This window comes from Citrus clementina, unplaced genomic scaffold (genome assembly GCF_000493195.1).
Source record: "Citrus clementina cultivar Clemenules unplaced genomic scaffold, Citrus_clementina_v1.0 scaffold_5, whole genome shotgun sequence".
Taxonomy (NCBI): domain Eukaryota; kingdom Viridiplantae; phylum Streptophyta; class Magnoliopsida; order Sapindales; family Rutaceae; genus Citrus; species Citrus x clementina.
In genome coordinates, this window is record NW_006262201.1 from 10959980 (window position 1) to 10984311 (window position 24332).

At 33.5% G+C, this 24332-nt stretch overlaps 2 protein-coding genes across 2 annotated transcripts; both read left to right on the plus strand.

Moving 5' to 3' along the window:
• Positions 1-1659: 1659 nt before the first annotated feature.
• On the plus strand, positions 1660-3174 carry LOC112097924 (disease resistance protein RGA2-like). The gene has a single exon (XM_024183514.1). The coding sequence runs from the start codon at positions 1660-1662 to the stop codon at positions 3172-3174; it is 1515 nt and encodes a 504-aa protein (XP_024039282.1).
• A 12949-nt stretch (positions 3175-16123) lies between these two features.
• On the plus strand, positions 16124-19704 carry LOC112097925 (disease resistance protein RGA2-like). The gene is made up of 2 exons (XM_024183515.1): positions 16124-19234; positions 19678-19704. Exons 1-2 carry the CDS (start codon positions 16124-16126, stop codon positions 19702-19704), a joined length of 3138 nt encoding a protein of 1045 aa, XP_024039283.1.
• Positions 19705-24332: the final 4628 nt, after the last annotated feature.

Sequence of the window (24332 nt, forward strand, 5' to 3'; positions counted from 1 at the left end):
AAAAAAAAGTTTCTTGTCTTAGATGATGTATGGGATGGGGATTACAATAGATGGGAACCATTCTTCCTTTTTCTAAAGCATGGTCTCCACGGAAGTAAAATTTTGGTTACCACACGTAATGAGTTAGTTGCACGTATGATGGGATCAACAAATATTATCTTCATTGAGCAATTGATTGAAGAGGAATGTTGGTTGCTGTTCAAGCTGTTAGCATTTTTCGGTCGCTCTTTTGAAGATTGTGAAAAATTAGAACCAATCGGCCGAAAAATTGCACGCAAGTGTGCTCTAAAAGTACAGTAAAAGAGTGGCAAAGAATTTTAGATAGTGAAATGTGGAAAGTAGAAGAGATTGGGCAAGCTCTTTTGGCTCCTTTATTGTTGAGTTATAACGATTTGCCCTCCAATTCGATGGTAAAATGGTGTTTCTGTTAGGAAATTGGTGGGTGAAGCAGACACGCAGCTAAAGTAAAATTGTAAGAAAATAAAGAACAAGCACAATAGAGGACACTAGAAATTACGTGGTTCAGCTTTTAGCCTACATTCACGGGCGAAGACAGAAGGAAATATTTTACTAGTGAAAAGGAGTTACAAGTATTGTAGTATTTTAGCTCACTACCCAAAACCCCAATACACCCAAACTCTCTCAATCACTGTAACAAGAGCTTATAAATGCAAGCTCTTGAACTCTCTCTCAACTCCCTAAATTGCTCTCTGAATGGAATGAATTTGCTCATTCTCTTCGTTTCTATTTATAGAGAAAGCTTTGGCACTATTCATCAATTATGTATTATTTTTTTTTCTTCTTTCTTTTGTCAAAGCCGTGTGCCTCTTATTTCTTCTTCAAACATTTACAGCTTCTAGATTGCGACTCCTCATTCTCCATTCTTCTTTTGTTTTCTTTTCCAACTAAAGATGGTGTTGACCATCTAGATAGCCCATTTGTTTGACATTTCTCCCACTTGGAGATTAGATTAAGGACCAATCAATCTCCACACCATCCTTTCTGCTTCGCCATAGTCATGTTGCCTACGTTGCTGCTAGGCCACAAGAGGATCTACTCCAGACAAACTTATCAGTATTTATTGGCTTGGTCAAAACATCTGCTAGGTTCTCCTTCGTATGAATTTTCTGTAAATCCACACTTCCATCTTCCACTACTTCTCGAACAAAGTGATACTGAACTCCTATGTGCTTTGTCCTGGAATGAAAGGCAGGATTCCTTGCAATGTGCAAGGCACTCTGACTGTCACAAAACACAGGAATTTTCTGTTGTTTGTGCCCGAGCTCCTCCAATAACCTTTGTATCCAAATAGCTTCCTTGCAAGTTTGTGTAGCTGCCATGTACTCTGCTTCTGTTGTAGATAATGCCACAACGGTCTGCAGTTTCGAAACCCAGCTTACAGCTGCTCCCGCAAGTGTAAACACATAACCAGTAGTGGATTTCCTTTTATCAAGATCTCCTGCAAAATCTGAATCCACAGTTTCTCATATTGTGCTGTCTTTCCAAAAGACTACAATATGAATAAAGAGGAATTGATTAATCTGTGGATGGCTCAAGGTTACTTTAACGCAGAAGAAAATGAAGAAGTGGAGATGATTGGAGAAGAGTATTTCAACATCTTGGCAACACGCTCTTTCTTTCAAGAGTTTGAAAAAGATGATGACGATGATGATTTTACTAGATGATGACGATGATGATTTTACGAGTTGTAAGATGCATGACATAGTACATGATTTTGCCCAATTTGTAAGTAGAAAAGAATGTTTGTGGCTAGAAATAAATGGTACCAAAGAATCAGTCATAAACTCTTTTGGTGACAAAGTCCGTCACTTAGGGTTAAATTTTGAAGGAGGAGCTTCATTTCCTATGTCCATTCATGGACTTAATAGATTGCGTACCCTCCTAATTAATGATGAAAGTCCTTCCAATCCGTCTCTTAATAGTAGCATCCTTCGGGAGTTATTTAGTAAATTGGCGTGTTTAAGGGCATTAGTTATAAGCCAATCGTCCTCGCTTTTTCGTCCTGATCCAAATTTGATTAGAGAAATTCCAGAAAATGTCGGAAAATTGATACATTTAAAATATATTAATTTGTCTGAATTACACATAGAGAGACTGCCTGAGACTTTGTGTGAATTATATAATTTACAAAAGCTAGATATTAGGGGGTGCCGAAATCTAAGAGAATTGCCTGCTGGGATTGGGAAGTTAAAGAACATGAGGAGTTTACTAAATGGTCTTACTTGTTCGTTGAAGTACATGCCAATAGGGATTTCCAAATTAACCAATCTTCGAACATTAGACAAGTTTGCTGTGGGTGGAGGTGTTGATGGTGGCAGTACGTGTAGGCTTGAGTGTCTGAAAAATCTTCAACTCCTTCCAGAATGTGGAATAGAAGGGCTGAGTAATTTGTCACATGTAGATGAGGCTGAGAGATTAGAACTCAAAAATAAGGAAAACCTCCTTCGTTTGTATCTTTTGTTTGAAGTTGTAGATTGGGAAGATAAAGAAGAGGATGAAGATGAAGGTGGGGAAGATGAAGGTGAGGATGGGGGATATGAGGAAGAAGAAGGAGGTGAAGTTGTAAATGGGGAAGATGAAGAAAGGAGGAGGAAGAATGAGAAAGATGAACAACTTCTTGAAGCCTTACAGCCGCCTTTGAATGCAGAGGAATTATGGTTTTTATTATATGGAGGCAACATTTTTCCCAAATGGTTGACTTCGCTAACCAATCTAAGGAATTTATTTCTTCACGGGTGTCTTAACTGTGAGCATTTGCCTCCTCTGGGAAAATTGCCTCTGGAAAAACTCGCCCTGCAAAATTTGAACAGTGTAAAAAGAGTGGGTAATGAGGTTTTGGGAATAGAGGAAAGTAGTGATGATGACCCGTCTTCATCTTCATCATCATCATCAGTTATTGCCTTCCCCAAATTGAAATCACTCAAAATTTGGGACATGGAAGAATTGGAAGAGTGGGATTACAGGGTTACGAGGAAGGAAAACATCTCCATCAGGCCACGTCTTTCTTCCTTGGAAATTGATTGTTGCCCCAAATTAAAGGTGTTGCCAGATGACCTTCTTCAAACGTCGACACTGCAGGAATTGAGTATTGGGGGATGTCCTATTCTAGAAGACTGGCATAAGATATCTCACACTCCCCACATCGAGTTTTAAATTCTCGAACGGTTTCAATTACTATAACCCGCCTGTAATTTCTCCTCCTCCTCTGTTTTGCTTCATTGTTACTTGTAATGAAATTAATAATAATAATGATAATAATTAAATTTTGAATTAAATTTCTATATTTTGCCAATGTCTCATAGGAATGTGCAATATTTTCTAATATTTTGATTTTTGTATTGAATATAACTATTTACTTCAGTGTACGATAATTTGTTACGTGAAACTCCTTGAGAGACTGAATTTCTGGGGTACTTTGTAGTATGTTGAAAACTAAGTGATGGCTGGGTCTGCTCTGTTTCAGTTGAGGATGGATAGCTGCCTGGAAGACATGATGATTATTATTGCATGATATTAAGGTGCTGAGATCATCACTTCTATCTTGTTTCTTTCTTTGATCGGTTTATCCTCTATAAGCATATGGAATTATGCTAGTATTATCACTTCTTCACTCAATTTTCACTGTTGGTTGTAATAACCATTTCAGGTTCTCAAAAGCCTCAAAGCAAAGCATCTTTGGGCTGATCATATATTTCAATTGACGAAGCAATTCGATGTTGGCACTATTATGCAGGTAACCAGAGTTGATAATTTGCACAAATTTGCATTGTCAGAATACCCTTCATATTCACTGTGTTCCTTTGTGTAGGTATGTAGAGTATCATCTTCAAGGGTTGTAAGAGCCTTTGCAGTAAATTTAGCTGCTCGTGCAATTGCTCATTCATCGGAGTACAATTTTGGATTTTCAAGGTTTGTATGCTCAGTTGTAATTAAAATGCTTAGTCACTTATTCCTAATCTTTCTGATTTTCAAGTTATTTTAGGTCTATAAATAGTTTTCACACATGTTTCAATGCTTCTTGTATTGACAATTTCATATCTTGCATCTCTAACGTGCATCACGTTTGAAACAACTTTCGCGGTAAAGTCTTCGATGCTTGTACAATGGCTGTGAAGAGGCACATTAAATTCGGTACATTTTGGTACGGCCTCCTAATGCTGGTATAATGTTGTGTATATTTAGTTTGCAATTAAAACTTAGGTATACAAATCTTAATCTGCAATAGATCGTAGTGTACAAAGTTTTCTATTAATGATATGGTGACTGAAAGTTTAATTATCTTAAAATTTTTCTACGACTCTCTTTTACTTTCTTTGTACAGAGTACCTGTTTTGGCTGATGTGTCTAATTCATAGAAATTCATTTCCATCGGTTTCCATTGGTTTGAGCACATACAGAAACAGAGGTCTGAGGAAAAGGTTTACTTCTTGCGGTATTATGCCTTTGTTTCTTTATTCACCATATTTGTTCGAATTCATGCCCTCATTAAGAATTTAAAGCCTTTTCCAAGCAGCTTTGTAGCCAAATTTTGATGCCATAAATGCATGATTGTCATTTAGATTTTCCGAATTTTTGTTATTTGGAGAAATATTGTTAAAAGGGCATTTGATTAGCTACTTACCCTATGAATTTAGTTGCCAATAATAGATTGAAATTGAGTAGGGTAATGGTTGAGGAAAGTTATTGTCTAAATTAAATTACAGGTGATAAGATGTTGCTTGAAATCAGCATGTTGTATTGCGATGATTTTGCCCACATGAGATGCTGCGATTCTTGACATTGGGATAACTCAGGTCAATTTTTAGCATAAACAGATGTCATCTTCTTTACTGCTATGCCTTTAAAGAATAAACTTTAGTAAAGTTATTTTTGTTTGTGCAATTTATGACGTTAAGGATGCTAAGCAGCTCATTAAGGCAAATGTTAGAATGAAGATTGTTCACTACACCTGGCATGTATGATGGCGAGGAAGATTAATTGTTCACAAGCCAGTTTGATGAGTGTTAGATTTTTGGCTTTATATATTATTGGAGCTCTCCCTTTTGAGAGATATCTCATCAAATTTGAGTAGAGCTCTCCCAATAATTATAAGCTCTCATTTGTTTGTAAAATCATCTTCTGGTATTGATTGTGTTTCCTTGTGTTATCAGGTAGAGTATCATCTTCATGGGTTTCAAGAAGTCTTTGCAGTAAAGTTTCAACCACATTCATTTGAGTAATTCAGTTTCAGATTTTCAAGGCGTGCATGTTTAAGTAGTCTCGATTAAGATATTTTAGTCACTCATTCTGAATCTTTTCTAATTTTCAAGTTCCTTAGGGCCACGACTAGTTTTTCAAGTCTGCATGTGGCCGCAAATGATTGATGGTCATAAAATTATCTTGAGCCTTGAGGCGTTGCGTTTGAGCGCACACAGAAACAGAGCTAAAGGAAAAGAACTTGACAGTAGAAGATGCTCTAAATATAACAAAAGTATATTTCTACTTCTTGTGGTTTTTTACTTTTGTCTCTTCGGTCATCATATTTGATTAATTGTTCGAATTCACACTCTCACTTATTATTTAGAACAATTTTTATGTGGCTTGCAAGCTAATTAAGTTAAAGCAGAAACAATACTGTAGACGAAGATGAGCAAATTGAAGGTGATAAGTGCATATATAGTGGCCAAGTCGCGTATTATACTTCATCTCTCATACTAACATGATTCTGAATTTGAATTTCCATGAATAATTGTTAGGCTGGTGCACTTATTCTTGAAAGGGCGTTAAGCTACCTTATGAAATTGGAAAGTTATTATTGCTTGAATGCAAGCACCATCTTCTGTTGCGAAGGCTTTCCCCACATGATGAGATGCTGTGATTGTTACCGGACCCTTAATTATTTAACTCAGGTTTTTATCATCAACCACATCATCTCATCACCATTTTGGATATATATAAAGATTAAAATTTCTAACAGTTGTTTCGGATTCTTGTGTAATCAGATAAATGGGGCAAATGTCAGAACAAAGATTGTTCAGTGCTGCTGGTAGGGCAAGGATGATGATGGTGAGGAAGATTGTTCACAAGCCAAGTAGAGCCCTCCATTTTGAGAAATATCATCCTCAAATTTGAATTGTTGAGCATATGAAGAAATGCTAAAGCCTTAATATTAAGTCTTTCTGAAAGTTTCATTTGAATGAATTTTTCGGAGATTGAATGTTCTTAGAGTGAGTAAGAAATTAAGCACATATCTGCGATTTGGGTCGTCGGTGAATGTTTTCCTTTAATATTTGTACACACCCATTTCTTGGTAAAATTTTCTTCATGTCTTTTACTATGACATAGGCTAATAGCCGTACCATATAACATTATCTTCTTATTTCTTTATGCTTGGTTTTGCTACATATCAATTCTGTACATTCAAGAATGCAATTTTGTAACTACTTAACTCTGCTTCGGCAAAGTTAAGTAGTTACAAAATTCTTTTTTTTTTTTTTTCCTTTTTCTTTCTCCGATAAAATTGCCATAAATGGAAGCGATTGGCTTGATTTTTGCTTCTGTAAAAAGTGGTGGGAGCAATGTCTTGTGTACCCGCAAGTTATAAATCGTCATAGTTTAAATGAAGAATCCCGAGTTGCCATCCAAAACTAAAGAAATTGCAAATTAAGTAGTTCAGTACAAATGATATATTTTGAGTTGCTAATTATTAAGTATTTCCTTCAAAAATGTTATCGTTCCCACAATTCATAATGTTTAAAGTGCATCATTGCTCTACTTCCATCATAACAGCATAAGAGAATTTAATACTGAGAAAATGATTATTTTACCCTAAATGTAAATGATTATTCTATCCTTAACATAAAATAACTAATTTGCCCTAATTTAATGACGAAAAAAATAGATGACTGCAATATAGATATTAAATAATAAAAAAATAAAAAATTAGAATTAAAACTAAAATAATTAAAAGAGAGCTCAAGAGAAAACGCACTTTAATCTGGTACCTGTACCCGTGGATCGTGGCGATGGCGGATTGGGGCTTATTACCAAGTCGTTTGAGAATTTTATTGGTTAAGTGATAAAATTTGGTGGTAGTTTGATACTGTGTTGTATGTTGTGTTATTTTAGCTCATTAACTTTGTTATTTTGGGGCAATCGTTGGTAACTGTTGCAGAAGAGAAAATTTATGATTCGTTTGTAAATCAAGTTCCTATCCGTCGTCCCTCCTAATCCATTATTCGGCGAAGTACGCCTGACATTCTTGTACCTTACAACGTCATATTTGGCACAAAATTCATGAAACTTAAACCAAACACTAAACTATTATTAGTTCTCAACATTTTATATCATTCGACGTTTTGTGTCAGAATAAATATTTTTATCTTTGAACTTCTCAAGCACTTATTCATGGCTTATTTCTCAACTCACTATAGATTAATGATGCTGATGAAATTGTGGATTAACCAGACAATATTGTAATTATTACACATACACACAAGCACACGTACATACGTACAAAAGCATATAGGAGTTGACCTTGCTCAGGATTTTTAAAAAAATGAATAAAATTTTCCAATAATTAATTGAGATAAAAAAGATCATTAAAACCCGAGTACCCCTCGCAATTGTGTCACATGAATTTCTGTATTTATGCACATATAATATTTTGAATGAATCTATAATGATGTTAATTTTTTAATGAGCTTAATCTTAAATTAAAATTTTCTTTTGAAAAAAAATGAAGAAATCTTAAAATATTATAAAATATAGATCAGTTGGAAAACTATTCCTAGAAATGCATCTTAGTTTTATTCTTGGAAAATGTTTCCTTTCGCACTTGCGAGGAATTAGAAATTGAACAATAATTTTTAAACTTTTCATTGTCTTTGTGGTTATATGGTTGTCTTTAATATAAATATATGATCCCGGAGGCCAAATGTCTAATTCACATGCATTTACCTAATACTTTTTTTCTTTTTTCTTTGTTTTTGGGATAGGGCAATTACTTAATACCTTGAAGAAAGAGAGATAAAATATAATTCATGCCAATTTGTTGCAACAAAGCTTTCATATCAAGCGTTGGCATAAATTATTATGCCAATTTGTTCAAGACAATATCTTTAGTTGGCATGTAATTTTCATTAGCCGGCGTCTACTCTTAATTTATGTCAAATTAAGTAATCGCTCCGCCCCAATAATGTTGCCTTTGATCTCTCAGCCCCAGTAAAAGAATTGGCTGAAAGAGAATGTTGGTCACTGTTTAAGCAAGTATGCTTTTGGCGGTCCTTTGAGGATCTTCAAAATTTAGAACCAATAACCAATCAAATGAAAAATTGCATACAAGTGTAAAAGCTTACCCCTTAATGCAAAGGTAATAGGAATTCTCTTGCTGAACATGTACACCCTTTTCTTTATAATCTTTTACTTTTGCTCTTAAGCTAAAGCATTAAAAGGCCCAATATCCACTCTTTATATATAGTAGTTTCTGGTCCGGGATCATAAAGTGCGGGAAATGTTCGGAAAAATTTTAAAATCGTAAGGTTTTAAAGGCTTTAAAGCGCTTAAACTGAACGGTTAATGCGTTTTCCCGGACGGTCTCGCATTTTAAAATTCCGAACTGTAACATTTCTCTCTCTCTCTCTCTCTCTCTCTCTATATATATATATATATATATATATAGGGAGAATGCCAATTTCCCCTCATATTGTAATCAATTTATATCATTTATGTCCTACTCTTATATAATAGCCAATAACTCTTGGATAGCATAATATAACAATATTATCTTTAATTTCAAATACACTTTTATTTATATTTATTATAAATTAAATAAAACATGTGAATGAAAACTAAAATAAAAAATTAAATATTAAAAACAATAAATATATGTTTTGATGTGAATAAAAAATTAATAGTAAAATATTTTTCTTGTACTTCTTTTATTTACAAACATTTTCTAATAATACATATATAAGAAAATTATTATAAATTAATAATAAAATATTTTTCTTGTACTTTTGTATTTTATATATTTATTATAAGAAAATGTCTATAAAACAAAAAATACAAAAAAATTATTATTAATTTTTTTATTCATATCAAGACGTATATTTCTTGTTTTTAATAAATTTTTTTTACCATTCAATATGATTTGTTTAATGTATAATAAATATGAATAAAGGTGTATTTGAAAATAAAGATAATATTGTAGGAAACATTTACCATTTTCTAAGAGAAGCTTGAGAGTGAGTAAAAGCTTGTTTAAACTAGATATTTTGAGCCATATATTTTAAAATACCTCAAGGCACCCTCATTGTTAAATATGCTATATTTCTACTCTTACTTTTTCTTTCCTTTTATAATATTACCCTTGCAACAATATTCTAACCTTTTTGAGGATATCAATGAAAAGCAAAAAAAATTAATTTATCAAATTCGCCTTAAAAGTAACATAAAAAATTCCACAAATTTTTATGTTATTATTTTACTTTTAGGATTAATTTGGTAAATTAATTTTTTATAAAATAACTATTAGTAAAATTGTTGCAAATATATTAAAAATTTCTTTAAGTTGGATAATATTGATTTATTTATAAATAAATTATTGGCAATTAGTTCTTTCATATTGATATTTATTAGTTAATTTGCTAATTAAACTTTTATAGATAAATTAATTAATGTCAAGAATATTATTGCAAGGTATTATTGTAAAAGCAAATAGAAAGTAAGTGCAAGAATGTAATATATTTAATTATAAAGGTATTTTGAGATATTTTTGAAATTATAAGAACTAAACAAGCATTTACTTGTTGAGAGAAGATGAAATGGGAAAAATTCAAGGGTTAGGCTATATGACGAGTTAAGGATTAGGTCTTGTAAAATCTTGATTTGGGGAGATGATTTTGGAGTGTTTCAACCCTAAATTCATTTGGGAAGACTCATTGACGTACAAATTAAAGGTGGAAAGTGTAGAGAGAGAGAGAAGGAGAAAGTGTGTGTTTAGAGTGAGAGATGTGTAATTCAAGTAAACAAGTTGGATACTTGGATTTCTCACTAAAGAGAGTAAGATTTCCATCATTCTATCCTTATTTATGCTAAATTTAATTTAAAGATTTGTTTATTTTATTTAAATTAATGTTTCCAACATATGGTACAGTGGTACGAAGATAAATTTTGTAATTTGTGGATTACTTTAGGCGCACAAGAGCACCAACAAGGCATTGTAGAGCCAAAAAGACTTAGCACTTGATGTTTCTGGTTCGATATATAAATAGCTAATAATTGTGTATTATGTTTATGTAGTTTATGGTTAGTAATGAGATTGGTGGTAATGTAGCTCTATAATTAACTATTTATTTCCAAAACTAAGGAACTTCATGTCGTATTTTCTTCCAAAACTAAGGAGCTTCATATCATGTATTTCATTAAAAAATAGTCTCACTCTTAGACTTTATGAGTTGCTGTGAAAAATAAATGATGATAAATTTTCATACAAATTTATTTTTTATAAATTGATACGACATTAGTTCATTGATTGCATGAAATATAAAAGCAGGTAGCAGTTGGTCCTTTGAGGATCATAAAATTTAGAATCAATCGGTCTAAAATTTGCATGCAAGTGCAAAGGCCTGCTCTTGTTGCAAAAGTAATAGGGAATCTCTTATGCTCTAAAAGAGTAGTAGAAGAATAGAAAAGAATTCTAGATGGTGATATGTGGAAGCTAGAAGAGATAAGGAAAGGTCTTTTGGCTCCTTTATTGTTGAGTTATATTGCTTTGCCATCCATGGTAAAATGATTTTTCTCATATTGTGCTGTCTTTTCAAAAGACTACAACATGTATAAAGAGGAACTAATTACCCTATGGATGACTTAATGTTACCTTAGTATAGGAGAAGGCAAAGAAATGGTGATCCAATCCGATCCGATAGTAGTAGTTTATTTTAAATTTTGTTCATTTGATTTCATAGTAGTAGTTTTCATTTTTTAAAAAATTAGTAAAAATGAACTAAAATGAGATAATTTTGAAAAAGAATCAAAACATAAAAAGGCTCAAAATTACCCCTGTTCCGAACATTATCCGTATCCATCATAATTGACCCGAATTCGATTTTAGCTCAAATCCAATCTTGGCCGCATATAATTATAACTTGATCTGATCCATACTCAACCCCAAAGTTTTGATTTGATCTAATCCAATCTGAATATTCTAAGTCAATCAACCCGAAACCCAATCAGGTTGATCTAAACACAAATTTACGCACTCCTAAAGGGGACCATCACCCTATAGGCTTTGAAAAACTTTTGAGGTTTTTAAATGAAATATTAAAAGTTAGATATAAAAAGACTGATTTGACCCTTAAATACTCGATATATAAACTTATATATATAATGAAACTTTAATTGTATATTTTGTAAAATAAAGTCAAAGTAACCTGATTGTTTGATTTTTATTTTGTTAATTATTTTTCATAGCCTTTTTTAAAAGTTTGGTAAGTTTGGGCCTACCTCTTTGATTTTTATTTTGTTCATTGTTTTTTTCATTTTGTTTTCACTTGCAATACCGTTTCAATTATCAATCACAAAATTCTCCAATTTTGGAATACCTAATAACTATATACTAGCTATAAATAGAAAAAATTGCCTAAAATTAATTCCCAGCTAACATTTGAAATTTGAACTTGGGCCTCATGAAGATTTACCTTGAGCTCTGCCCCTGGATATGAAACAAAATATTAGTTTTGCTAGTGAAATTGCCAACTATGTTTTTCTTTTGTATTTTCCGCTCAAGGAAGAAGAAATTTCCTACAACTTTTGTGGTGAATATCTTGTGAATATATGACAGTTTAATCTTTAGTTGCGACTTGTTTAAAATAAAAAAAGGGAAAAGGATATTTATGTTCCCAAGGTTTGGAGAAATAGTAACCAACACTCCCAAGTTTCCTAAAAAGGACACCAAAACTCCCTTTTGACCATTACACCCTTTACCTTTAGTATCCTGAAAAATTTAACTTGTAAATTTTTTATAAACACAAATATTATATAAATAATCTAATCTACGTAGTAGATTAATAATATTAAAATATTTAATATTTAAATAAATTTAAATATGTAAATTATTATATTATAATTATTTTAATAATATATTTGTATTTATGGTAGAGATTTTAAATAAATATTTGCATTAAATACATTTTACAATTAAAAAAGTCTCATGTTAAAATTATTATTTTACATAATAATTTAAATTTTAATACATTTATTTTAATATTATGTTTATATTTATCATAAAATTTTCTTTAACATAATACAATATATTAATAGATTGTAGAATATTAAAATATTTTTAAATATTGAAGTTATTTTAAAATGTATATATTATTACATTTATTTTAATATTATATTTCTATTTATTATAAAAAAAATTAAAGTTAATTTTTGGGATAATAAAGGTAAAGGGTATTGTAATAAAAATGAGTCTTAGTGTCTCTTTTTGAAAACTTGGGAATGTTGGTACCATTTTTCAAAACTTTGGGGATATAGATGTCCTTTTCCTGACAAAAAAATGACATTTTTGATAGGAGATATAATAAGCTTTGTTCCTTAGAAAAATCCATCAGATATATTATGCCCCCGATTGCTATTGTTAAAAATAAGTAATTCTTTCTTTCTGTATATTAAAATAGTAAAAGGGTGGATAATATTTAAAATAATTTTTTAACCTTTTATCTTTTCTGACATTCGAATTTTAAACTCGAGAAGTGAAGCAAATAAACTTCTTGAGAGGTTAACTAAATCCTTGGTAATTTGATATAATTTCATTTCATTAGAACAGTTCTCCAAAGCAATTTAGTTATCTTTCACATATTTTCTTTGTAATATGAGGTAAGGGCATCTCCAATGCTTAATACCATTTTGGTGTAACACCAACACCAAAAATGTACTTTTTTCACACCAAATTATTATTTCATCTCCAACCCATTTACACCAAATTTTACACCAAAAAGAATATTCTTCTTTTTATTCTTTTAATTCTCAAGAATTAATTCAATTAACACAATAAATATTACTATTAATATAGATAATTAAGTAATAAATAATTTTATATCGATTAACAAAAGAAATATAGAAAATTATTAAATTTGGCATTTTATTTTTATTATTAACTTTTGTGTTGAATATTTTTTATTTAAAATTTTAGTATAATATTCAAAAATTAAAAAATGAAATAAAAATAATAACAATAATAATAATAATAATAATAACTTAAAATATTATATAAAATAGGATATATATGTAAATAAGAAAAAGTAGTAAGGATATTTGGGACTTTTTTTTCCTAGCACCAAATGAATAGTGTTGCACCATATTTGGTGCAATACTATTTTGGTGTTGGTTTTAGTGTTACATTAGAAAAATATTTTACACTAAAAATGATACAAAAGGTGATTTGGTGTTAGATTTAATACTACATTAGAGATGGCCTAAGTACGTAGACAATAATATGATATTTATTAAAATCATTATGGGATATATTTTATTTTTTTTTTCTCAACAAAGTATCCGACTGTGTAGATATAATAAATTACTAATTACCATTATTTGAGTCGCACTCTAAACTAGATTTTGAAGTTTTGTCATGACATAATAAAGTTATGTATTGACCCTGGACTAAAACAGAGCCACAACTTTTTCAAATGACCAAATGAATTAATGAGACAATGGCTTTTTCCTACCTGATAACAAAAGTTGTCGGCCATAATCCATATAGACAAAAAAATGGTCCATGCGTTAACGTTAAATTGAAAAATATAATAAATAAATTTCATTTGTGATAAAATTCGTAATGGATTTATTATCTTTCACATATTTTCTCTATAATATCAGATAAGTCATAGACCACAGCATGATATTTATTGTAATTAAAATCATTATAAAACTGATTTTATTTTTTTCTCAAACAAAGTATCTATCTAACTGTAGATGTAATAAATTACTAATTAACATTATTTGAGTCGCTCTCTAAATTAGATCTTGGAGTTTGTCACGGCATAATAGAGTTACATTCTCAAATGACCAAATCAATTAATGAGATAATGGCTTTTGCTTTTCCCTACCTGATAAAAAGTTGAAAAGTATAGTAAATAAATTTCACTTGCACGGTCCAGATCGCATATAAATTTGTGCTGAAATTCATAATGAATTAATATGATTGGGCGAAATTACTCCATATAATTTCATCAATATCTATTAAACGATAAAAGATTTATTGATATTTATAAAAAAAAAAATCTATCCACTAAGACTATTCTAGATCAACAATTAATATATTATATATAACTTCAGAAGGTTCATCGGTGGATTGATCTAAGCCTTTTGTTGTAGTTTATAAATATTTTGTTGCTTATAATGTAAGAAATTTTACAGGAGCTGATGCTGAGTAGTCTGAATAAGAAAATTAATCATATTGTAAGTTATTGGGTATCCATAATAAAATAAATAAATAAAAAAATGAAATAAAAATTTAAATACTTAATTAATTTTTATCAAATTCTTATCAAATATTTAAAAAGTATATAAAATTATTAATTGATGGTATTATTAATTTTCATGATTATTTTTAATATTATATTAGTGATTATTAAATTTAATACAATCAATAATGCAAGAAATTATTAAATGGTTAATTTTATTGGCAAATTATCAAATACGCAAGTAATGAAAAATTAATCTCAAGAGTTAGTAGAAGTAAAGTTCTAATTTAATCAGATGATAGAAATAAATAAAAATAAATTTTAAGTAAATCATAAATTAAAAAATAAATAAATTAATTAATATTAATTAATTAATTAATATTAAGTATAAATAAACAATAATGACATAAATTAAAGTCTCATAAATGGATAATTTTTTTCTTTAATCTTAATCTTATCCCAAGTCCCAACTAATGGAATGTGTAAATTAGGATTATTAATCCCATAATTTTAGGATTAAACTTAAATTTAGTCCCTTAGTCCAATTCAATTAAGCTTACCAAATATGATATAAATATATAATCACAAAATTAGTCCAATTCCATACTTAATCCTAGTATCCGAACATAGCCTGATAAAATAGTTTAGGTAATATACTTCTATGACTCACAATTTAAATAAATTTGAGAATTTATATAAGGGATGGAAATTTCACAATAATCATAACATGTGCTATCTTTTCTTCCTTTTCTTCATTAAATAAAAGAAAAAAATTAATGACAGAACCACTGCTGTGTGATATCGATGAAGTCGCATTCGCCTACCTAATATTGCGCAATCAGATAGAAAAAAGGGTCGGCTGCATGATTTTTCCAACGTTTGTCTTATTTTTCTCTTTTCCACTACAAATTAATTTGAGAATGTTATATTTTCCAATTCTCTTTTTGTCGTGACATAATAGACTAAAACGGAATCACATACTTTTTCAAATGACCAAATGGCTTTGGCCTACCTGATAATAAAAGGAATGGATCCATACGTTAGTATGGATAAATTGAAAAATATAATAAATAAATTGTCAGGAGATGATTTTATCAAAAATTTCACTCGCACGGTCCCGACCAAATACAAATTTGTGATGATATTCATAATGAATTTATACAATTAGGCGAAATTACTCTATATAGTTTCATCGATATATATTATACCATTAAAAATATACTAATATTTATAATAAAAAAAATTTATGACTATTTTAAATCGACTGTATTATATGTGAACTCACAAGATTCATAGATAGATTGCACAAAGCTTTTTGTTGCAGTTTACAAATATTTTGTTACTAATTATCTTAAGAGCAGCAAGTAACTAAATACAAATGTAAGAAATTTCACAAGTGCTGATGCTGTGTACTCTGCAGAAAGCTAGCCCCGGACGGTGACTCCTGTGGGGACTCCTTTAATTTGCAGCACAAAAGAACGTTCACATTGACATTGACTCGAGGGTAAAAATTAAATATCTCATATGGTATAAGAAGAATGCAAACATGCTTGAATGAACATTCTCACAGAATACATAAAACCTACTTTCCTCTGAGCATTTTAGCAGCAAGAAAAGCAATTGCAGCATTTTCCATTTGATCTAATATCAGAATGGCTGATGCGATCGTTTCCGCTCTCTTGGACCAGCTGAATTCCATTGCTCAAGATCGGATGAAAGAAAAGTGGAGGCTTGTGACGGGTGTCGAACAAGAAGTGGGAAAGCTTACCACCAATCTGCAAGCCATTCAAGCTGTGCTGGAAGATGCAGAGCAGAGGCAAATGAAGCAGGACAAAGCTGTTACTGTTTGGCTGGATCAGCTCAGAGACGCATCCTACGACATGGAAGATGTGTTGGAGGAGTGGACCACTGCAAGGCTCAAATTGCAGATTGAGGGCCTTGATGATGACGATGCTCTTGCTCTTGCTCCTCCTAAGAAGAAGGTATGTTCCTTCTTTCGTGCTGCCTCAAACTACTTAGGTGGTTTCAAACAACTCATTCTTCGTGATGATGTTGCTGTCAAGATTAGCGAAATCAGTGAAAAGCTAGATGGTATTGCCACTCGAAAAGATATGTTTAAATTTGTTGAGAATGTGAGTAACAATGTTAAGAAACCAGAGCGAGTGCGAACCATCTCCTTGATTGATGAGGGAGAGGTTTGCGGTAGAGTTGATGAGAAAAATGAGCTCTTAAGCAAGTTGTTGTGTGAAAGTAGTGAACAACAAAAAGGCCTTCATGTCATTTCACTAGTTGGGTTAGGGGGTATAGGTAAAACCACTCTTGCACAACTAGCCTATAATAATGATGAGGTGAAAAGAAATTTTGAAAACGTTATATGGGTGTGTGTATCAGACACTTTTGATGAGATGAGGGTCGCCAAAGCAATCATTGAAGGTCTAGGCGAGTCAAAAGAAGCTTCTGGTTCAAGCGAATTCCAATCTCTTATGAACCATATCAGTGGATCAATTAAAGGAAAAAGAGTTTTTCTTGTCTTAGATGATGTATGGGATGGGAATTACGATAAATGGCAACCATTCTTCAGTTGTCTAACGGAGAGTGACCATGGAAGTAAAATTTTGGTTACCACACGTAATGAGTCAGTTGCCCGTATGATGAGATCAACAAATATTATCTCCATTAAGCCATTGCCTGAAGAGGAATTCTGGTCGTTGTTCGAGCGGTTCGCATTTTTCGGTCATTCTTCTGTTGATCGTGAAAAATTAGAACCAATCGCGCGACAAATTGCACTCAAGTGCAAAGGCCTGCCTCTTGCTGCAAAGGTAACAGGGAATCTCTTGTGCTCTAAACGTACAGGGAATCTCTTGTCCTCTAAAAGTATAGTAAATGAGTGGCAAAGAATTTTAGATAGTGAAGTGTGGAAAGTAGAAGAGATTAGGCAAGGTCTTTTGGCTCCTTTGTTGTTGAGTTATAACGATTTGCCCTCCAATTCTATGGTAAAACGGTGTTTCTCATATTGTGCTGTCTTTCCAAAAGACGGCAAGATTTATAAAAAGGAATTGATTGATCTGTGGATGGCTCAAGGTTACCTTAATGCACAAGAAGACGAAGAAATGGAGATGATTGGAGAAGAGTATTTCAACATCTTAGCAACACGCTCTTTCTTTCAAGAGTTCGAAAAAGATGATGACGATGATGATATTATGAGTTGTAAGATACATGACATAGTACATGATTTTGCCCAATTTGTAAGTAGAAAAGAATGTCTGTGGCTAGAAATTAATGGTACCAAAGAATCAGTCATAAACTCTTTTGGTGACAAAGTCCGTCACTTAGGGTTAAATTTTCAACTAGGAGCTTCATTTTCTATGTCCTTTTTTGAATTTGATAGATTGCGCACCCTCCTAATTTATGACCAAAGTTTTGTCATTCCGTCTCTTAATAATAGCATCCTTCGGGAGTTATTTAGTAAATTGGCGTGTTTAAGGGCATTAGTTATAAGGCAATTGTTCTTACCCTCACCTCACCTAAATTTCATTAGAGAAATTCCAGAAAATGTTGGAAAATTGATACATTTAAAATATCTTAATTTGTCTGGACTATGTATAGAGAGACTGCCTGAGACTTTGTGTGAATTATATAATTTACAAAAGCTAGATATTAGTTGGTGCCGAGATCTTAGAGAATTGCCTGCGGGGATTGGGAAGTTAAAGAACATGAGGAGTTTACTGAATGGTGAAACTGATTCGTTGAAGTACATGCCAGTAGGGATTTCCAAATTAACCAGTCTTCGAACATTAAAAAAGTTTGTTGTGGGTGGAGGTGTTGATGGTAACAATACGTGTAGGCTTGAATCTCTGAAAAATCTTCAACTCCTTCGTGAATGTAGAGTAGAAGGGCTGAGTAATGTATCGCATGTAGATGAGGCTGAGAGGTTACAACTTTACAATAAGAAAAACCTCCTTCGTTTGCATCTTGAGTTTGGTAGAGTCGTAGATGGGGAAGGCGAAGAAGGGAGGAGGAAGAATGAGAAAGATAAACAACTTCTTGAAGCCTTACAACCGCCTTTGAATGTAGAGGAATTATGGATTATATTCTACGGAGGCAACATTTTGCCCAAATGGTTGACTTCACTAACCAATCTAAGGGATTTAAAACTTGTCTTCTGCGAGAATTGTGAGCATTTGCCTCCATTGGGAAAATTGCCTCTGGAAAAGCTCGAACTACGCGACTTGAAAAGTGTAAAAAGAGTGGGTAATGAGTTCTTGGGAATAGAAGAAATTAGTGAGGATGACCCATCTTCATCTTCATCATCATCATCAGTTACTGCCTTCCCGAAATTGAAATCACTCGAAATTTTGGAATTGGATGAATTGGAAGAGTGGAATTACAAGATTACGAGGAAGGAAAACATCTCCATCATGCCACGTCTTTCTTCCTTAAAAGTTGGTTATTGCAACAAATTAAAGGCGCTGCCGGATTACCTTCTTCAAATGACGGCACTGCAGGAACTGAGTATTTATATTTGTAAAAATTTGGAAGAACTGCCAATTCTAGAAGATCGCAGGACAACAGACATACCACGTCTTTCTTCCTTGCGAATTCAGTATTGCCCCAAATTAAAGGTGCTGCCGAATTACCTCCTTCGAACGTCGACGCTGCAGGAATTGACTATTGAGGGATGTCCTCTTCTGGAAAACCGTTATAGAGAAGGAGAAGACTGGTATAAGATATCCCACATTCCCCGCATCACGTGGTTTCCGCTGGTAATTTCTCCTCCTCCTCTGATTTACTTCGTTGTTGCTTGCAATGAAATTAATAAAAATAATTATATTTTAAATTAAAATTCTATATAGAATCAATCATGGTATAAATATTTATTAAATCTGTTAAACTTGTTTTCTAAAGATTAAATAATAATAAAAACAAGTGTAGTTTGTTGAAATTTCTATATTTACTTTTAAAAAATATGTGCTCTTTTGTAAAATTTCATACCACATCATAGAAAATCCCAATGTAATTTATTTTTTAGTGTATGAAAATTTGTTATGTGTAACTTGCTGAGAGACAAAATCTCTGTGACACATTTGCAGTAATGCTAAAAACTAAATTATCAATTTTATCTTGTATAATGATAATCGTATTTTTTTTTATATATAATTTATGTGACATTAATTCTTTAAAGTAATTGTGTAATTATGTTCACCAGGGCTTGCAGGAATTGTCCGTATTATAGCATCTGGCAGTTCCAAGCCAATTTGGTTCTAATGATGCAGGCAGGAGAGCAAGACTATGAAAATGAAAAGTTTAGCCAAAGGATTGCTAAAATGTTCTGCTGGTAATTCACTTGCTTTATTTTATAGAATTTCATTTCCATCTTCTTCTATTGATATCTTGTTGTGAATAAACAAGAACAGAGAAGTAAAGATATATCAAAATTTACTATTACGATGATGCTAAAGCAAGCTCAAGCTCAAGCATTGCATTTTTATTTTATTTAATTTATAGAATTTTCATTTCCACCTACATTGCATTTTTATTTATTTTTAGGTTGACTTTGAATACTTCATGGTGAACATTGGGGTGACCAAGGATTAGGCTGGCGGTGGAACGACTACAACTGTGGTTATTGTGCGACTTTGAAGAAGAAAGTGATGTCTGGGTCTGCTCTGTTTCTATCTTTTTCCATTCTTTGATCGGTTTATCCTATATAAACATATGGAATTATGATAATATTATCAAATATTTCACCCAATTTTCACTGTTGGTTTGTGATAACAATTTCAGGCTCTCAAAAGCTACAAAGCAAAGCATTTGTGGGCTGATCTTATGTTTCAATTGAGGAAGGAGTTTGGTGTTGGCAATATTGTCCAGGTAACCACATCTGATAATTTCCACTCAGAATACACTTTAATGTTTATTGTGTTCCTATGTGTTATCAGGTTATCGTGGTATGTAAAGTATCATCTTTAAGAACTTGTAAGAGACTTCACAGTAACCTTAGTTGTCACCAGCTCGTGCAATTGCTCATTCATTCAAGAGTACTTCAAAGTTAGATTTTCAAGGTTTGTATGTTTAGTTGCGATTAAAATGTTTAGTCATTCATTCTTAATCTTTTCTGATTTTCAAGTTCTTTAGGGCCATAAACAGTTTTCAAACTCATTCTTAATTTTTAGGTTGATTTCGAGTACTCTGTTGAGGACATTCCTGAGACCAAGGATTAGGCTGGCGAAGGAACTACTACCTCTATTGTTATTGTGCAAGGTTTGATCATTGGACCTTGAAGAAGAATGCCTTACACGCATTCTGTAATTCAAGCATTCTCTAAAGGAAAAGAGCAGTAGAAGGGATAGTGATGGCCGGATCTGCTCTATTTTAGTTGAAGATCTCTGTGATGTCGATGAGCTTAAAGCAGTTGATACTTCTTGAAAATTTTTATTACAGATGAATTGATTCCTGAAGATTGGTATCCAAAGGCGTATTTTCATAAACTTCCTTTTTTAAAAAATGTTCCAACGCTTGCTGTAGTAACAATTTCATAGCTTGCATCTCTCGGGTGCATCATGTTCACGGGTTGGAAAAAGCATTTGTGGTGAAGCTTCAAAGCTTGTAAAATGGCTGTGAAAAGGCACATTCAATTCGGTATGCTTTGGTGCGGTCTCCTAATGCTAATATTATATTTTGTATAGCAATCTTAATATGCAATAAATCATTGTGTCCAAAGTTTTCTATTAATTATATGGTGACTGAAATTTTAATTATCATATCAATCTTAAAAGTTTTTGTAACCCTATTTTACTTTGCTTGTACAGAGTACCTGTTTTGGCTGATATGTCTAATTCCTAGAAATTCATTTCCATCGGTTTCCATTGGTTTTAGCTCAAACAGAAACAGAGAGCCCTGGGGAAAAGTTTTACTTTTTGTGGTATTATGCCTTTGTTTCTTCATTCATAATATTTGTTTCGAATTCATGCTCTCATTCAGAGAGTGTTTTCGATAGATTTTGGGGTAGGAAAACCAAACCAATCTAGAACAATGAATTTGTACTTTTGGGGGAGACGGAGTACCTCACTAGTTTTTGTGTGCGGTGCGGTGTATTTGAAATCCAGGGGAAGTGAGAAGGGGAGAAGGAGTGGTAATAATGGTGAAAGGTCAAAACCAAGAGAGATATCCTTCAAAATGAGCTTCACACCTGCAAAACAGTGAAATAGAGGTTAGAGGTGAAGCCGGGGTACCCCGGCGTTCACACTCTGCGCTCAAGTTAGCAAACTCAAGCTTTTATAGCAAAGAGAGCTGGCTAGCCCTCTATAAATTAGGGTTTAAAGTTGAAGAAAACCTATTTTTTGGAGTGTGAGTGTTAATGGTGAGTGAGAGCATGATGGAGAATGAAACCTAGGCACCTTTATATATGGAGTACCTCAGCTGCCACATGGCGTACCTTTTTTGGCTAACGTCCTTTACCTTTTTATGATTTTTGGGCCGTTATGTGCATGTTCGCGGCGTATCTCATCCTTTGGAGACATGGCGCACGCTGGAGAGTGGTCCAGGGTACCTCTGCAGTTGTTGTCGGGTAAGCGGCTGAGGACCACTATCCTTAGGACAGGGTCCTTCACTTTTGGCAGAGGTAGCAGGCGGCTGTCCCCCCTTTTTGGTACGACGTTCTTGATTCCTAATTTCTTGATTCCTAATTATGATAAAATTGAATAATATCTTTTAAGAGGTGGAGACATTTCTCATGGCAGATATTTTCGGAGGATTCTCTTGCATCTGATCTGCCGGGTACCTCGAGTTACGTGGGGTACCTCAATTTATGTGGGGTACCCCTAATTGTGTGGGGTACCTCTATTTGTGCAGGGTACATCTATTTGTGAGGGGTACCTCTAATTGTGCGGGGTACCTCAAATCATGCCGGGTACCTCGGATTGTGCGGGGTACCTCAGATTGTGCGAGGTACCTCAGATTGTGCTGGAGTCATTTCATTTGTCGACACGTGGCGCTTTACTGCCTTTCCTATTTTTCCCTCAAACAACATCCCCCTAGTTTCTTTTTGGTGAGAAATATTGGAGGCAAAAGAAACTCATTGTATGAGTGACATGTGGCGACGCGGTTGGACCGGGGGTAGCTTGCTTAGTTTCTTCCCTTGACTAAACTTTGTGTACTGTCCAGCTAAAAAATCTTCTCTTTGTCTTTTCCCTTTCCCGCCTCTTTTTTTTTTTTTTTTACTCAACTGCTGATGAGAACGAACAGTTATCTTTATGTCTCTCTCCCGTTTTTCTTGGGAAATGGCAGCCTTCTGACACATAGTTTGAATTTTTAAAATATCAATCTCACACAAACATCCCTGACCTCCTTTCTTGTGCAGCGTGTTCCGTCAGGTTGAATTAAAAACTCCTGACGTAAATGTCAATCTCCTCTTATTTATTTTGAAAATCCCCAAACGATCTCCCAAAAGTTGATTATCTCCAGTGGCCTTCTTCTTTCAAAATTTCGTCTCTTCTCCTAACTGCATCAATATTGCTCACAGGTAAAAAATTTCTTCTTTACTCTTTTTTTTTTTTAGTTTAGCCTGGTCGTCTTCCCTACGCTTATTATATCTCTTCACTTCTCTTCCTTTTCTTTCTTTCTTCCTTTTTCTTTCGTTCTTTCTTCTTTCTCTTTTCTTTCTTCATTTTCTTTCTTTCTTCTTTCTCTTCCTCTCTCGGCCGGCGTTCTTCTCGAGTGTTTTCCGGCGTGTTTTCTCGGCTGCTGCAGTGGCGGTTTTGGCTCCAGATCTGGTCAGTTCAAGGTGGGTTTTCGGCGGCTCACGGCGAGATCCGACCCGGCGGTAGATACGGTAACCCCCCTCCATTGTGTCTTCATTTTATCCTTGCTTTCTCTCTCTTCTTTCTTCTTTTCTTCTCTCTTTTTCTTCTTTTTTTTTCTTTTTCTCTTTCGTTTTGGCCGGTGTTTTCCTTGGTGATTTTTGGCGTCGGTTTGGTGGCTGCGACCGCGGTAGCCGGCGTCGGTTCGGTGGCTACAGTCCCCCCCTCTGTGTTGTCTTCTCCGTTTTTCGTTTTCTCTTTTCCTTTTTTTTTTAAATTTTCGGCGGCGTTCTCCCTTGGTGGTTTCCGGCGTCCTTCTCGCGATCTCCGGCGTCGGTTCCCGGTGGCTGCAGCCATGATAGCAGATGCCGGTTGTGTTTTTGGTTGCCTGCAGCTTTTTCATTCTTCATCATTTTTTTTCGGCCGGCGTCCTCCTCTGTGATTTCCGGCATCGGTTTGGTGGTTGCAGCCATGGCAGCCAACGTTGGTTCGGTGGCTGCAGCTCTCCTCCCCCGCGTCGGTTTGGTTTGGTGGCTGCAGCTTCTCCATTTTTCATTTTTTTTATTTCGGCCGGCATCCTCCTTTGCATTTTTCCAGCGTCGGTTTGGTGGTTGCAGCCATGGCAGCCGGCCTCGGTTCGGTGGCTGCAGCTCTTCCCCCCGCGTCGGTTTGGTTTGGTGGCTGCAGCTTCTTCGTTTTTCTCTTTTTATTTATTTATTTATTTATAAATAATTACATATATTTAAGCTTATTTTGTTTTTATACTTGCATATTTTTACCTACTGTTTTTGGTTGCCTGCAGCTTCGTCTCCCCACGATTATCAATCCCGATCTGCCGAGTTAGTGAATCACATGTATCCCTCCTCGTTTCTCCTCATTTAGCGCATTTACAGTGGCGCTATTTTGCATACTCTGAGAAAAGTTTATTTTTGTTTTTGTTTTTTTTTATTTTGTGGTTGGTGTTTGCATTTGATGGTTGATGTGTGGTGGGTGGTGCTTGGTATGAATATGTTGTTGTTTGGGGAACTTGTGGCTTGTGGATGTGTTGTTGGGGAACTTGTGG